Raw genomic sequence first — 16,165 nt, 5'->3', positions numbered from 1 at the left:
ATTTTAGAGAGTTGTTCTTGGCTATCCTCTGCATTCCTGTATGTATGTGGCACAGAAATGTCCCTACGGAAAATGTAGGGCTGTTTGGGTGCTGTGTGCTACCTGTCAGGCACACCAGCAAGCTTTTTTCATCATCTTCTTATAATATTCATGTACATGCATGTTTATGCATACCTTATGCATACATTAAGCAAACACATAGCATCCCTAACATACGATATAAGAGTGTAAGCACACGTGCAGATTTTCAGTAAAATAAAATAAAAATGTGCACGGGAATACCAAGAGATAGCTTTCTTAGCTTCACTTTTGGAGATCAGGAATAACCATATAATTGGTGATTTTTAAGATTATTAATTCATTGTTAATCTGGAAAAAGCAGCTTTTTCAGGGCCCTCTAAAATAGAGAGAGTAACAAAAACAAGAGAGGTAGAGGTAGTCTGAATTGCTCATAACTCATTATAGCTTCTTTTGCTTCTGATGGGACTGCTTGACATCGCTGAAAAATTCGTTTTCCTGTTGAATGACAACATGCTATAAAGAGGAAGCTCTTTTGCTGTCTTGCGGTCGGGGTTGGACTGGCTTTATCTTGTTTGTCTTTTTAAAAAGCAAAAGAGAACTTTTAAAAAAATGGGCTTACGTTTCATGCCATGCCCCTGTGGTGTGTCATCCCCTGAAGTTTATTTTATGGAAGGGTCTTAATGACATTAATGTAGTGCCTCTTATTCCTGAATGACTGCTGTACAGAGCGCAATGGATAATCTTTTATTTAAAAATACCCATTGCACTATTGCTAATTTGGGGAGGTGAGATAGCACAACTTTTCAGCTTTACTGGTTTTTGTAATGTTTGGTCTGCTGTGTTTACGGACAGCGTATGCCACTTGCCCCCAGCCTCTAAGCCTAGCTTCTACTTCTTCTACTTCTAATTATTCTCTGCCTGTCAGTGTGGACAGTATTGAGCTAGACATGCCAGTTCTCTTGACTCAGTTTAAGGCAGCTGTCTGTGTTCCTACAAGCTTCCTGACCATTGTCTTCTTCTCTTCCTTTGACTACAGCCGAACCTATCGAAGCCATTCTCACGGATGACGAACCAGATCATGGTACGTTGGGAGTTCCAGAAGGGGACCACGACCTCCTTACATGTGGCCAGTGTCAGATGAACTTTCCTTTGGGGGACATCCTTATTTTTATTGAGCACAAACGGAAGCAATGCAATGGCAGTCTTTGCCTAGAGAAGGCTGTGGATAAGCCCCCTTCGCCCTCGCCGAGCGAGCTGCGAAAAGCATCCAATCCCGTGGAGGTTGGCGTCCAGGTCACACCCGAGGATGACGATTGTTTGTCAACGTCATCTAGAGGAATTTGCCCTAAACAGGAACATATAGCAGGTAAATCGAAGCGATGGGGGGGGGGGAGAACGGGGATGCGGGAGAAAGCACCAGCATGTTGTTGGGGGGGGTTTCCTATTAGAAATCTAGAAGTTTAGTAAGAGTTTTTCTGAAATTTCACCTGGCAGTTCACAAGATAAATATGTTCATGTCAAGTATGTGCGCGCGCGCGCACACACACACACACACACACACACACACACATTCCTAAAATCACAATTCCTGTGCTGCACCACTGAGTTAAGTTTCCAGCTGCTTCCACACCTGTCCTTTTGACTCCTGCTGGCTGTTCCAAGTGTGGTCATCCAGAGAGTATATGAGGATGAGGTTCCCTGCCCCTCTGCTCAACAGCCTGTCTTTGTGTCTGCATTTCCACTGGTGCCTTCCTACATACTTCAAGGGGGGAACATGCCATTGTAGCGTCATACTTCACAGTCCTGTTTTAATGTGGTCACACTGGTGTTGACACAAATGCTTGTGCAGTAAACGTGGGACAGAAGCGGGAAACGCTTCTAGCAGGAAACACGTGCTAGGGAGACCTGATTGGCAGCTTCCCCCTGCTTGTTTAAGGGGATGTGGGTCTGTCTACTGCATTTTATCTGCTTGTTGTGTGAAATGCCCGCTATAACCCCAACACAGCTGTGCAAAAACGATTCCTTTGTAAACTATACATTTGGACCATAGGGTCAGTCCTGGCCTCTTGCTCTTGGTTCAGTTATTCTTGTGGTTCTCTTGGATCCAGAGACCCACGAGGTTTCCTTCCCCTCACTCCCATCTCCACAAATCCAGCTCCACACCACTAAGCAACAATACAGAGAGGGGTGGAAAAAGCTTGCTTGGCCTTCTAATTGGAACCGTCTCTGAAGCCTGTGCTTTGTTAGTGCCAGCCTGTCAAGGCACAGTTGAAGCAAGGGGAACCCCCCCCCCCAACAAAGTGTTTAGATAGCTAAAACCTTATCCTGATCACAATGGTCTGTGCATGCAATTCGTTCTAGGGTGCCAAAAAAAACTCATTCAAATGCCCCATGCCTGCTCTATCATATTTTTTTAATTGTAGCTGCTTTCCTCATGTCTGCTGGAGCCAGTGGCTTTCCTTTCTCTTCTTTTAATTATGTTTTTTGTTGTTGTTGCAAACTCTGGCTTGCAAAGGGTGCGTGTAGAGGAGGAAGGGTTAACATCTCCCCCAGCCTCCGATCCATATTGGCTGTCACGGAGTGGGTTGTAATTAAAGGCAGCCCCTTGGCGAAGTGACACGGCTGACCTTGACTTTAAGATGCCATTTTCCACTGCCCAGGCCAGAGTAGAGAGGGCAGTTGCTGAGGCGCGCAGGCTCGCGTATTCGAAAAGTTTAAGGGCACGTTGGAAATTTCAAAAGGTTGGTTTGACAGGGGAGGAGGCCTGCTTCCTTGCAATCCTGCCTCTTCAGCCAAATGATAAATGCCCCCCCCCACTCCCGCTGTCTCTTGTCTCTGATGTGGTTTTGACAGATGTATCTTGATTTTCTTCAGAGGCTTTACACTGCCACATGCCACCCATACAAATGTCCAAGGTGGATTGGCTTTCCCCCCCTGGGCAGCGGCACAAATCCCAATGCGTAATTAAACAGGGCGGGGGGGGGGCACAGAGAAAATAAAAGTAATGGATGTCATTCCCTGCAGCTAATTATCTATCTATCTATCTATCTATCTATCTATCTATGTATGTATAATTGTAATTACTGGCAAAGTGCTTTAGCGTCTGCATGTATATGTGTGTTGGATAAAAATAAAATTAAGTGAAAATATGTTTGGAAGTTAATATGAGGCCCATTAATTCTGCCTGGCTAATAAGGGCCCCTATTCGTTGTTAGGATACAGTTGGCAAAAGGCGGCTATCCCTTTAAAGAGAAGGAGGAGGAGGCTTCTTTTAAAAATATGCAGCATCAGAAATGGCATAGATCTGTTAAGCAAAAGGAAAGGCTGGGAGAGTTAGCATAAAGTATCACTTGTACTTTTGTTTTAATAGCCTAAGGGATATTGTGGTATTAGGAGAAGGACTGTGTGTAAATCACATGCTGTGTTGCACCTCCCTGCCCCATCTGGCCTTACAGTATACACAATCTCTCTCTCTCTCTCTCTTCTCTCTCTCTCTCTCTCTCTCTCTCTCTCTCTCTCTCTCTCTCTCTCTCTCTGTAAGGGTGCAGTTCAAAGTCCAGTTAAATGGGCATTGTCCTGTCTAAAGTTGGTAGGGCTACAGCAGCATAAGTGGTCTTGGGCGTTTTCCCCATCTCAAATGTAGGAACAGAAGGACATTCTCAGTCCCCCCCCCCCGACCTAAAATACAGTAATTAAAATAAACTTAATAGTTCTGGAACATAGTTGAGGCATCAAAATTTGCCACATTTTTGAGATTTTATCTTTCTAAACATTATAGTTCAGGTTTTGGGGCCGCTAAGATTGGAACTTAAGTGTCATTTGTGTGCACACAGGTTTTGCAGAGTGGGTTGTTTTCTTTAGTGGAATAGTGTGTGTCTGAGTGAACATGCATGGGAAGCAGTGCTTAGATTTTATTGCCGGAATCCTTATTTTTTGTCAGAGTTAGAACACAATGAACATTGAAAGTGATTGTCAACTTCAAAGCATCCAAAAAGCCACAATGTTTAATTCGTCCATTTGCAGTTTGTTGGAATTTTGAATTTGAATGAAGTTTTGAACTAAACGGCTTATATGGATAAATCACCACATACATTATTTTCTTCAGATCGTTTTTGTATGCATCTTTAGTAGAAGTTGCATGTCCCCTCATGTTATTAAAACCTTGTACTTCCTCTGAACAAACAAAGAGGCAGAGCAAGCAAAGAAATACTTTTTACTAGGCTGGACACATCCAAGTTTTCAGATTTTGTAGGATTCTTCAGGTGTAAGTGTTCCAAAATAAGGCATAATGCAAATAAGCTATAGCTGCGAATTTTGGGTTTTTTTTTGCTTTGCCTGAAGAAGCGTTCTGTGTGATATGAAGGCTCCCATCCACTGTTTTGTGGATACCAGCAACTTAGCTATTTTAATTTCATTTATCTCTAATTTTTAGTATGCACATTCCCCCCCCCCCCTTGTAAAATTCTAATTGTAATTCCTAAATGCTTGGCTTGATTTGTTTGCATGTTAAAAATGTAAGTCAGCTTCTATTGTGAACTTCAGTTATCCAGCAATCACTCTCTGTGTTCCACATTCTGTATTATGCATTATTTTGTGGTTGTCCCCTGCATAACCCCATGTAAGAATTGCTCTGCATATGCAACACTCCCATTTATCCAAACTTCTGATTATCTTAGGCTTTGTGGGATCCTCTAGAACCACTTGAATAAATAAGGCTAGTCCTTTATGTGTATTGAAATCAAACAGCAAGGATGCTGATTGGGCAGGCTATTTTTTATTTTTTTAAAAATCAAAACTGCAGTGTGATTATCTTTATAGTATGTAGGTTAAGCTGCTGTAGCATCATGTGAGTCTCTGACCATTACGTCACGTGCCATCTGAACGGGAATGAGGTATGATTAGTGAGTCCGGCACTTTCCGGAAGGATTTTCAGATCTTTTGTGTACTGCAGGCCTGCTAAATCACCAAATATGGAGCAGCCCTTCTGTGATGTAATGGTATTTACATATTGAACGCTTTGTATAAAAGACAGAAAGCAGTGTCTGTCAAGCAAGAATTAAGGTGTGTGTGTGAGTGTGTGTGTGTGTGTGTGTGTGTGTGTGAAGGGGAAGACCCAGCAAAAGACCCGCACTGTATCTAGGTGTTCTAGATATATTGTTTGGTTCAAGATGTGACAGAAAGGCAAGGGGAGAGAGATGGCTTTTGTTTAATGCATTTCTACTGTTTTGCTGAACTTCGACGTGGGTTGCATTGCTGATGTGAACAAGCCATTGAGTAAGTTGCTCACAGGTCCAGGATCAACATCCTACCGAAGGCTGGTGAACTCTGATTTGTGTCATCAGTCACTGGCGATTTGCTTTTCCCCAAAGCAAAAACGCTTTTTCCTTCTTTCTATTGGTCCTTGGAAACTGGTAATATTGGTTCCCATTTTAGAGGAAACAAACTGAGGCTGGAGAGGCAAGAGATGTGCCCAAAGTCAGAATATGAGTTCAGAGAGGAGGAGGCATTTGAGTTCAGGTTTCCCAGTTCTGTGTTTGGCATTTTTCCTATCCTGGGCTTAAGATTTGGGGCCACAATTGAAGTGATACTTGGCATTTGTGCAGTGTTTTCAGAAATTCAGAGCTCTTCATGTTACTATGGTGAGATGCTTTCATCCATCTTCTCTCCCTCAAATTGCTCAGAGAGCTGATTTCTAATATCTCAACATAAACACAGTATGCAAGGTAGAGCGACTGATCCAAAAATAAGATCATACCTCTTGCTTGCAAATTTAGAATAACTGCTGTCCCCTTCATTCTCGGCAACACTTAGAATCCCTACTCTATGTTCATTGAATCGGCAGATAAAAATATATAATTTTTTAAAAGACACACACACACACACACACACACACACACAAAATTTGATTCATATTTATACCATCTTTATTTTTTTAAAGGAAAAGCATGAAAGGTGACTTGAGTGATCAAATAAAATTGGTCCTAGAGTTTTGTCATAGCCTGTTGATTTTGCTTTGCTGACGGTTGTGGGATAGGCAGAATGGAACATTGTTCCAGCAGACGTATGGACTAGATGCACTTAGAACTACAGTTCACCCAGTAAAATTGACTGGCAGTAGATTTGAGGCAGACAAATTGCACAGTTAATTTTACAGAATTCTCTGCCACAAGGTGTGATGGCAGTCATTGGGATAGATGGCTTTCAAAAGGGATTAGACACATTCATGGAAGAGGAGGGGGAGGAGAGGTCTCCCAGGGGCTATTATCTTTGATGGTTAAATGAACCTCATATTCAGAGGAAATATGCCCCTGAATACCAGGAGCTGGGTGGGGGCATAGCAAAGGAGGGGTGTTGCCTTCAGGCCCTGCCCATAGGCTTCTTGGAGGCATCTACTTGGTCATTGTAAGAGGCACAGTAAGCTGGGCCTGAGGGACCTTTGGGTTGATCCAGCAGGGCTCCCTCTTGTGCCTTTTGTGCAAATGCAAGAGTACTGTTGCAAGATTCTCTTCCAACATATAGGGCCTGTATGTATTATAGGTGATCAGGTGAAACAGTCTTTCACTGTTTCTTCCACAGTTTATTAGAAAGTGAGAGTACCCAAAGAATTCTGGGTTTCTCTTTCTCAAGTGGAAAACAGTTATTGTAAATTGTTGTTGCAGCCGGGGTGGGGGGGTCAAATGTTGCTTCCTAACAATAATTATGATAATTCCTTCCCCCCTTCTATAATCTCATTTCATTTCCCCCTGCCCATGCATTTAAGCAATTCCAAGACAAATTTTGACACACCACTGAGCTAACGTTTCAGTATAAACTCAAGTGATGATAACCTCTCCATTCCCATTCTTGGAATTCCAAGTGAAATTAACATTTTCTCTCAGGCTGAGCTAAGGGTGGGGAACATTTTCAGGGGGTTGATGGGATGCCAGAGAAAGGTGGCCACACACCCACACATTCCTTTCTTCCGGTCTCTTGCTGTGCCAGTCCTGAAAAAGAAAAGACTAGCTGACCATGACATTTGAATGGATGGGCAGGTGCTGGAGTGGGTGGGGAATCCGGTGTTTTAGATAACTGTTGAAGAGATGATCTTTCATGATAAGTGTCTAGGAAAAAACAGAAGCAAAATCCTCTTTGGTACAACGCAAGAGCAGGTCTAGTTAAGAATCCTGCAGTAAGGCGTTTATTGCCCTTTTTTCATATTAAATACGGATACTCATTGAGCCATTTTTTAGTCGGTAATCTTGTGTATTACAATAAAACGCTGTTTTCCGAGGATAAATAATGCTTAGGGTTCACTGCTTTGAAACAGAAGAAACAAGCTACTGAGTCACTCTGCTGTGCAGTGAGATGATGCATCTTTTAACTCTCTCGTTCTAGATAGAGGAAAGCTAGAACTGTCATTGATGTGATATTTCAACAGCCCACATCGTACAAACGATAAATTCTCGCTTCCTCCCCCTCCCTGCCCGTTCCCTGAATATGTGCGTTCATTAACATCTAAGCATATGGGTTAACTTGTCCACAGGCTCTGGAGTGACACAGAATTTTTTAGTTGATGTTGATCTGTTGCAGCAGCAGCAGCAATTTTTTTTTAAAAAAAATCTAACCAGAAAATTAATAGAATCTGTGTATCAAAAAGTGCATGCATCTGGCCCTTTAAAACCTCTTATAGCAATGTTTTGCAGCCATTGACCAGACTTTGATGCTGTATGGGGAAAGGTGTGGCAGACATGTGTGGGCAAGAAGATAAATGCATAGCTAGGTAATCTTTCTCTATTAGCTTTTAAGAGCCTGTCCATTATATAAATTTGGGTGGTATATAGTGGTGGGGAAATAGGATTCTGTGCTTCAGTTATACTTAACTGGATTATGGTATGTGTATGTGTACCTATATATTTAATTTGCAAATATGCATAGATCTTCTATATGCTGTACAAGAGAGGAGACCCCCTTTAAATCATGACGCATATTTTTTGTAACCTTGCCTTCCATACAAACCCACCCATACATTTCTCATGTCATAATCTATTGGGAAATTAACCCAGTTAAGTGTGATGTGCTTCCTGCAATTAGAAAGTAGGGGGTTTGTTTGCAGCCCTCCTACTGGCCGATATCTTCAATAAACAGACTAGGTGTAGAACTAACCCATTTGAGGTTATAAGGTTGTGGTGTGAAATGGAAATATATTTTTAATTTAGCAACTCTGAGGAATTGAGATACTTTAGATTTCAGAAATTAAAAGTTGCAGTTTGGATGGGCAGGTGGGAAACAGCCCTAGTGCTAAGTCCCAGCCATTAGCTGATCTTGCTCAATTCAGAAGGACACAGAAGATTGTTTTAAGCTGAAAAAAATTGGAGGGATTTCCCAAAGGCAAAAGGAATGCTTCCTGGATCACACCATGTGAGCAGCATTTGTAAATAAGACACAGGAAAGGTTGTGAACTGGCAGGCTGGCGGTTGTTGTTTTTTGGTCAAAGCACAATGTCAGAGCAAGTCTTTCCAAGACAAATTGTAAATAGAACCGTCACAACAATTGCACGACTGAGCTACAGAAGTGCCTGCCTTTCTCTGGCTGGACCGTTGTCAGAAGACTTTGGAGAAGCTTAATTAAACCCAGAGGCCTGTTTGGATGTGAAATTTTACTTCTGTCAAGCAAAGAAAAACCATGCTATGTTGCAGACGACCCCAAAGTTCTTCTGATTTGCACGCACAAGAGGGGAGCTGTTTCAGGGCAAGATGCATGTGTGACATAATTGACATGTGTGTGCTTCCCCACGTTTGTTTCTCAAGTTGCAATTTGGGAGAAAGCTCCATGTGTCTCGGGTGTTCATCCTTTGTATATGGGAACAGCAGGTGGGGGGAATTGTTCTGGTTTTTCTCCACCCTCTCCATTCCAGATGATTGATGCAAAAATCAGCTGTTACTTCAAACATATATATGGGATCTCTTTTTTTCTACACCACTTCCAAAGGGTGTTTGTATGTGTGAGTGTGTATCTATATTTATTGTGTGTGAATAAACAATAACAGCATGCAGAGAAGTTTCCTTCTGATTGAGCATAAGTATTTCAAAGCAGCCTCCACATGGGCTGAAGTTCCTCGAATTAACACAATTTATTCTCTCACAAGAGTATCGTTCAGCATAAGGGATTATGAATACCTTCTTTCTTTCTCGTTTGAGTGTCTGGCATTTAATTGTCGCACAGCCAATGAATCGAAATAGACCTGGATGCAAATCAAATAGATGTCTATTTATCCATTTATCCACATTTCAGTTTCCAGTCATTATATACAGTGCTTTTTTTCTTAAAAAAATGTTTAGGGGTACTCTCATTTTGCTACTCATATTGAAATACAGCCCGTCAATGAGGCCAAACTTAGATTCACAAAATGTTTAGGGGTATGTGTAGTCCTGTGTACTCCCAGAAAAAACCCACTGATTATATATATCTATATCTGTATCAGCTCCAAAATAATTTAATAAATGCTGGTCCTTGTACGGCTGGACTTGCTTAGACAATAAAAAATATTGATTTATAGCGGCTCAGCAGGGACACTGGAGGAGGGGAGGTTTGTGTGTGTGTGTGTGTGTCGTGGGGGGGCAAGTAGAGTATCAATGGATAAACAAAATATTTTAGATCAAAATGAAGAGGAAGGAAATAATTCTTTCATGCAGGCTTCTAATATTGTGAAACAGATTGAAACTATTTCAGTTTTGTGAAATGCCAAGAACCCGCATTCTTTGTGTGAGCCTTTCAAACACAAAACGAGAACCAAAGTGACATAATAATTTCAGACAGTGTATGTGAAATATGCATGCGTTTGTCACTTAGGATATGCAGAATCCTTCAGACAAAATTCACTTTTCAGACCTCATTCAGTTTGATACAATACTGTACAGCAAAACCAACTTCTTCCCCCCCTCCACAAGCTGCAGTTGGAGTGACCAAAACAATATGACATTTTTCTATATTATAGTAATAGTAGAATTAATACATTTTCCTATGTAACAATAATAGGGTTTTTTGTGGGGAGGGGCTATCTTTTAAGTAGCATTGCTGTGAGAATGAGTGCTTTGTTTATGCATGTTTAAATGGTTGGGTGCATGTTTGAAAATAGAATCTCACAGAGCAATTCTAACTGGGGTGTGGTGGGAAAGGGATTCTTTCCTGTATCCTCAGCTCTACCTGCCAAGGTGGACACCCCCCCCCCATTTTCGTTGCATCATGTCCGGGCTGGTGCTGTACAGGGGTGCATATTGAGTCCCTCGTCAGGAATGTGTTGGCTTTCAGTCCAGCAGATCCAGCTCTACTCTTGTATGCTCTGTCCTCAAAATCCCCCATTTTGGGGCTTTTCCCTAGCCACTGTTGGCAATTGCATGTGCTCCAATGTGGTGTCATGGAGGGGGGCACCTTTGTTGTGGTGAAACTCCCCCTGTTGGCAGAGCCCAGCTGGATCAGGCACTATGATTACAGGCAACTCCCTGTTTCTGTGGGGGTTGCGTTCTGGGTCAAAGTGCTTCGGCAGAGAACAAATAAGCCCACCCCATTCCACCCCCCGTTCTGCCCCCATTCCTCCTTCTTCCCGGTCCAAAATGACCCACACGTTGGCAGTCATGCTTCAATTGGACATGCCTAAAATGGTCACTGCCTGTACTCTGCTCAAGATTGCATTACACAGGAACAAACCCTGGTTTGTACACTCTACAGGAAGACACCTTGCTCATCTAACCACCCTCATGAGCGTACCTGTATATACACCATGCTGGTAATGTGTGAAGAGGCCCTGTAAAGAAAGTCTTTCAGATTTTCTCCTTATTGCCTGGAAAAATCTGCGTTTTGTTTTGTGTACAGTGTGCTTGTCCAGTTTTGTTTGCTTTGGTCATACTGCTATATCAGGTTGGGGAGTAAATAAGATTAGGAATGTCTTTTGTAAATAATATCAGGGAACATGAGCTCAGCCAATAGTACTTAATTAATTTTCATTTAAAATTGATTTTCCTTGTCCTCTTTTCCAAAAAATCTTGTTCAGATGAGCATATAAACTTCTAAGTTTTATATTTCAATCAGTGAATAACTTGATCCATGTCTGTTACATCAGTCTTATGCTACTGCTTAGATTTTTTTTTAAGACAGGATCCTAGAACAGTTGGTATTTCATAGGACTATGAGATATGTATACTGTGCTTACAGATTAAACACATAGGAATAGCAGCTATATGCAGGAGTGTTTTGTATGCTGCAGTTCTAAGGAAGTGCAAAAGTGTTCGGCAGAGAATTCAGCATCCTGAGAACCTTGCTTTTAATTTTTTTGAGCCAAATCATACACGCAAAAAGAAAAACAAGTTTCTAGCCCGTAAAGATTTGAAGATAGGTGTGAAATCTCAGGAGCTGGGGAAGGGGGAGCCTGAAGAGAATTTCCAGTGACCAGGTCTTAGCTCTCTATAGGTCCTTGTGGCTGCAAAATGAAAATAGATATGCAAAGTTGCTATTTCTGCATAGGTTATATGCTATTGAGACTAGGCTACCTATGTACTGGTCACAATTTTACATTCTGCATAAATGAGAATTTTAAGTGTTGAAGTATGGTGCATGTGAGAAAATATTTGCTCTTTTGCAACTGAATTGTTCACATCACAGTGAGCAGATATATAAATGGATTTACAGAAATATAAATCCATGTTCTTGGGGACATACTTTCAGGAAGGTTGCCAATGTGTGTTTCTGTGCCTGTCATAACTGAAGGGATATTTAGGTCCAGTGCTGCCTATTTAGATGTCCTGGTCAGAAGATATCTCTGCTCCTCTTTCTGCTCCAGGAGCAGCCTTACCACACCATCCTTCCTTTAAGGCAGGGGTCAGCAAACTTTTTCAGCAGGGGGCCGGTCCACTGTCCCTTAGACCTTGTGGGGGGCCAGACTATTTTTTGGGTGTGTGTGTGTGTGAATTAATTCCTATGCCCCATCCATCCAGAGATGCATTTTAAATAAAAGCACACGTTCTATTCATGTAAAAACACCAGGCAGGCCCCACAAATAACCCAGAGATGCATTTTAAATAAAAGCACACATTCTACTGATGTAAAAACATGCTGATTCCTGGACCATCCACGGGCCAGATTTAGAAGGTAATTGGGCCGGATCCGGCCCCCGGGCCTTAGTTTGCTTACCCATGCTTTAAGGCTTGCATTACCTTCCCTTTCATGTCTTCTCCACTTGGGACTCAAAGTTCTACCTCTACCTCCCCTCATCAATCTTTTTTCTCTCATAGATTTACCGCCTTCCTCTTTTAGAAGGAAGACTGGTCTATTCCCTCTCTAGGGTTAAGCAACTAGGACAAATGTTGCATCTGCCCAGTAGATGATCAAGCCTAGTGGCAGGAAGAAGTTAGGTGCAGTTTCTTTCCTCGGGGAGGAGCTGTCTACTCCCCCCTCTCAAAACACATTTGTGTTTCAGATGGCATATTCCTGAATCATACCTTTGTGTCTGGTGACGCTTACTGAATCTGGGCTCACCATTTGGTTAAGAATAAAATAGGCATCTCACCTCCCATGGCATTAAAAACCAAAGGGAACGAACCTTTTGTTGATAAAGTTGCTATAGATATTATGAGGTAGAAGAAAGTAACAACAAGGGCTCATAAAAATATACTGACTTCGTTTTTCGAAAAGCAATTTAATCTTGAATGTATCCCAAAGTGAGCCTTAGCATCATTCTGTTTATTTTCCATGTCCCTGAAATCTTTGTCTCTGTGTTTCAAATGATATACTGCAACATTGCAATGGTGTGTGCCTGTGCTTGCTGGGGAAGGGGTGCTTCTCTGCTGAATCTCTCTCCAGTACCAAACATCTTGTCACTGGGCATTGTCAAGGTGCTCATCTATATGAGCAAACTACCCTGGGCTAACGTGTCTCACCCTTGCTAGCTTGGTCGTTGATAAAATCCTGCCAAGTGGTAAGCAGGGTTTTGTGAACCAACAGGTGCAGATGTGTGGTTAAAAGTGGGATAGAAAGTGTTGCAAAATGGCTGTCTTTGCTCAAGTTTTAAACAGAACCAAAGGCACATCTTTGTGTTGAAGCTCCTACCTTTGGGGAGAGAGAGAGAGAGAAAAGAGCTCCTTTTTCTCCATGCCAACCTAGTTTTGATGTTGTCTGAGTTAGGAACATCTTCCTATTTCCCAGCCCGTTTTAGTATGCAAACGTGCTCTTGATGAGGTGTGGTGGAGTTTGCTAGGCAGCCTTTTCCTCTGCTCCTCCTGCATTTTAAAAACTTATTTCAGGGAGGTGTGTTTTGCTTCCCTCCGTGGGGTGAGCCACCCCTTGCCAGCCCCTGAGCACATTCCTCATTCCGAGGTGGTGTTGAGTCAGGTTGGCGAGGGCAAGGTTTGAGGTATGCGTGTGTGTGTCTGTTTGTGGTGCGGGAAGGTTAGTCCCGATCCCTGCGGGGAATATGTGTTCTTCATTTGCCTTTACAATTGGAGCACCTCAGAGTGGCTTTCGGGTATGAGCTCAGATGGGCGCATGTAAATAATCTGTCAGATGCAACCCAAGGAATATTAATGTCCCTTCACCACCACACTATAATAAAGCTGTACACAGCAGGCTTAATATGGAGGCAGTCTGGGGAATTGTAGAAGACTTAGGTAGCCTAGAGAGAATGACAGCAGTTGGGGGGGGGGAATGTTCAATATGCCAGATTTTCCACAGGGTTGTTTTCTGTGATCTGAGATAAAATGAAAACACCCCCTTTTTATTTTTCATCCAAATTTTATATAAGAATAAGACCTTTTCTCTCTCCTCTTCCCCACCCCTTGCTTTACATTTTAAACAAATGAATATAGAGATGGACAGAGATAATGTGAGGATGGCGTGATGAGAAATACCTTCCTGTTACTTGTTGAAATCTTTCGTTTTGTTCAAGAATGGCTACACATTAATTCTTAAAGGCACCAGCAACCCCTTCATCTGATTGAAACAAAGGAAACACAGTTAACATATGCTATGTTCTGCATTCTCCTTTGCTCACTGCCAAAAAAAGAAGCAACCTGGTCCTTACATTCGGAGTTGGTTCTCTGTTGTCTTGAGGTTTACAACAAAGCTAAATCAAAATGTATATTTGGGGAGGGGCTGTTCTGACACCCACCCACTTTTAAAATAATGCATTCATTTAGCAGAAGCAACAGCTGCCAAAGTTTAACAAAATGTACAGAGGAGACAAAGAGAGTGCCTTCCCCTCTAACAACTATATGCATATTCTAATGGTGGAAATAAATGAGTTGTCAGTGAGATGTTGAATTTGAAGTTTTCAGACTGTGCATGGAGGTATCCGTTCTTTTCCCTAGAGAACCAGACTAAATAGTCTGATGCAATCACAGTGGGAGCTTTACCTGTACAGATTGCTGTTTAAACAAATACACTTTTCTATATTGAATGAATATATGTAAAGCAAGTTTGGATCAGGTGTTATCTATATATTTTATTGTCTATATCCATATCTGTATCTGTTTACCCCTTGACGATGCAGATTGAATATCATGTTTTTCAGTTGAGATAACAAAATAGCAGCCTTAGCATCAAGAAAGCAATCGGATCTTAATCTTTCTGTGAGATTGCCATTGAGGAGAAGCTCCTTTAGAGTGTGCTGCTTGTTTTGCAGATAGGCATTGTCAGTGTGTTATTTTGCTACGAATCGGCACCACTCCTTGAATTCACCCTGGAATAGTTGAACGTCGAACATGATGACGAAGGGATATCCGGGGAGAGCTGGTCAGTTATAAACAATGAGCTCTTGTTTATATGCTCTCAGTTCTTTAATGCCACTGCGGAATGGTTACACCGACAATTTGATCTTACAGCTAGAATATATATATATATTTAAAAGCACACGCAACATGATTCAAAAGCTCAGTTAAATTTGCCCTTCACTCCAACACCAACAATTATTTTTAAACAATAACAGAAGTCCAAAATAACATTCTAGGTTCTGTTTTAAGAAACGCAAGTACTGGGGTCTTTGTTTGCCCGAGAGCTTGAATTTTGGGTTGGTAGCTTCAGTTGGGTTTAATTAGCAAGGTAAAACGTAATTAGTATTGCAAGATTTAAGTGATGAATTGATGTGATTAATCAATGATAGCTTTAATCACAGATTAAAATTCCCGCCAGTTAATAAGTTTGGCTAGCAAAAGTGCAGGGCTTATGAATGGCTGATTACTTGTAGCCCACACAGATGAACTTGGTCTATTCCACACGAAATTAGATTTTTTTTTAAAAAAAAAAACCCTTGAAAGATTGAGTTTCTTTTCTTTCACCTTGTATCTCAAGTAAGCCAATAGTTTCTCTTTCACAATGAAAAATCTAAAGCCTTTCTCCTAATGGTAAGAACTATGGGCAACTGAAGTAGACGGTGCTTTGCTGAAATCAGTATCAATATTTCTGCTGAAGAAGGGCTTCCCCCCTTTTCCTTTTTCAAACAAATACTAGAGGGACTTGAACTTCTATTTTTTTTTACTTTACTTTGCTTCCAATGCATTAGTGTTAATTATGTTCCATTTCCCCAAATCGGATGAAAAGTAAAATAGAAGGAAATAGTTTCTTTTCTAACAGGAGTGTTGACTATGTCACACTAAAGAGAAATTGTCCACTTCTTCAGGGGATTTCTCACAAAAGCACCATCAAGCTTTAATAATAATAATAATAATAGACTTTTTGTTTTTGTTTTTAGCTATCCCAGATAATGTATATATATTATAGCTTTTAGTTGTTTGCCAACACTAAGCACAATATTTACAAAATAAAATAGGTAGCTTGACAACATTTCATGTATTTCATATTTCACATACGGAACCATTTTATAGATCATAGTTTAGCAGTTGACGAAATGTGGCAAGGCAGGTGAAATGTGAGGTCCCTTTCAATAAAAAAGTTGGACTATGCAAGAGAGTCTACCCCTGACATACAGAGATTTGTATTTATTTCTTGTTGGAGCTACTCAGGAAATTTTAAATCTTTGTATATTATTATTATTATTATTATTATTATTATTATTATTATTATTATTATTATTATTTATAATAGCCACACTGTTAATTAGGATGGTGATATTTTGTAGAGTAATCTACACAATAAACTTCAAGTTCCTGCACAGAAAACTGAA

General features: G+C 41.2%; 1 protein-coding gene across 2 annotated transcripts in view; it reads left to right on the top strand.

The window, feature by feature from the left end:
- The window catches only part of BCL11A (BCL11 transcription factor A), a 160,220-nt gene that overhangs the window by 6,752 nt on the left and 137,303 nt on the right, over nucleotides 1–16,165 (top strand). For both annotated transcript variants that reach the window (XM_060273146.2, XM_035110916.3), the window contains exon 2: nucleotides 1,058–1,387. In XM_060273146.2, coding sequence (XP_060129129.1) covers nucleotides 1,058–1,387 — 330 coding nt within the window. The remainder of the gene's footprint in view (nucleotides 1–1,057; nucleotides 1,388–16,165) is intronic.

Source organism: Zootoca vivipara, chromosome 3, assembly GCF_965207765.1.
Source record: "Zootoca vivipara chromosome 3, rZooViv2.hap1.1, whole genome shotgun sequence".
Classification (NCBI taxonomy): domain Eukaryota; kingdom Metazoa; phylum Chordata; class Lepidosauria; order Squamata; family Lacertidae; genus Zootoca; species Zootoca vivipara.
The sequence above is the reverse complement of the archived record's forward strand: the minus strand, read 5'-3'. Positions and strand labels throughout refer to the sequence as shown.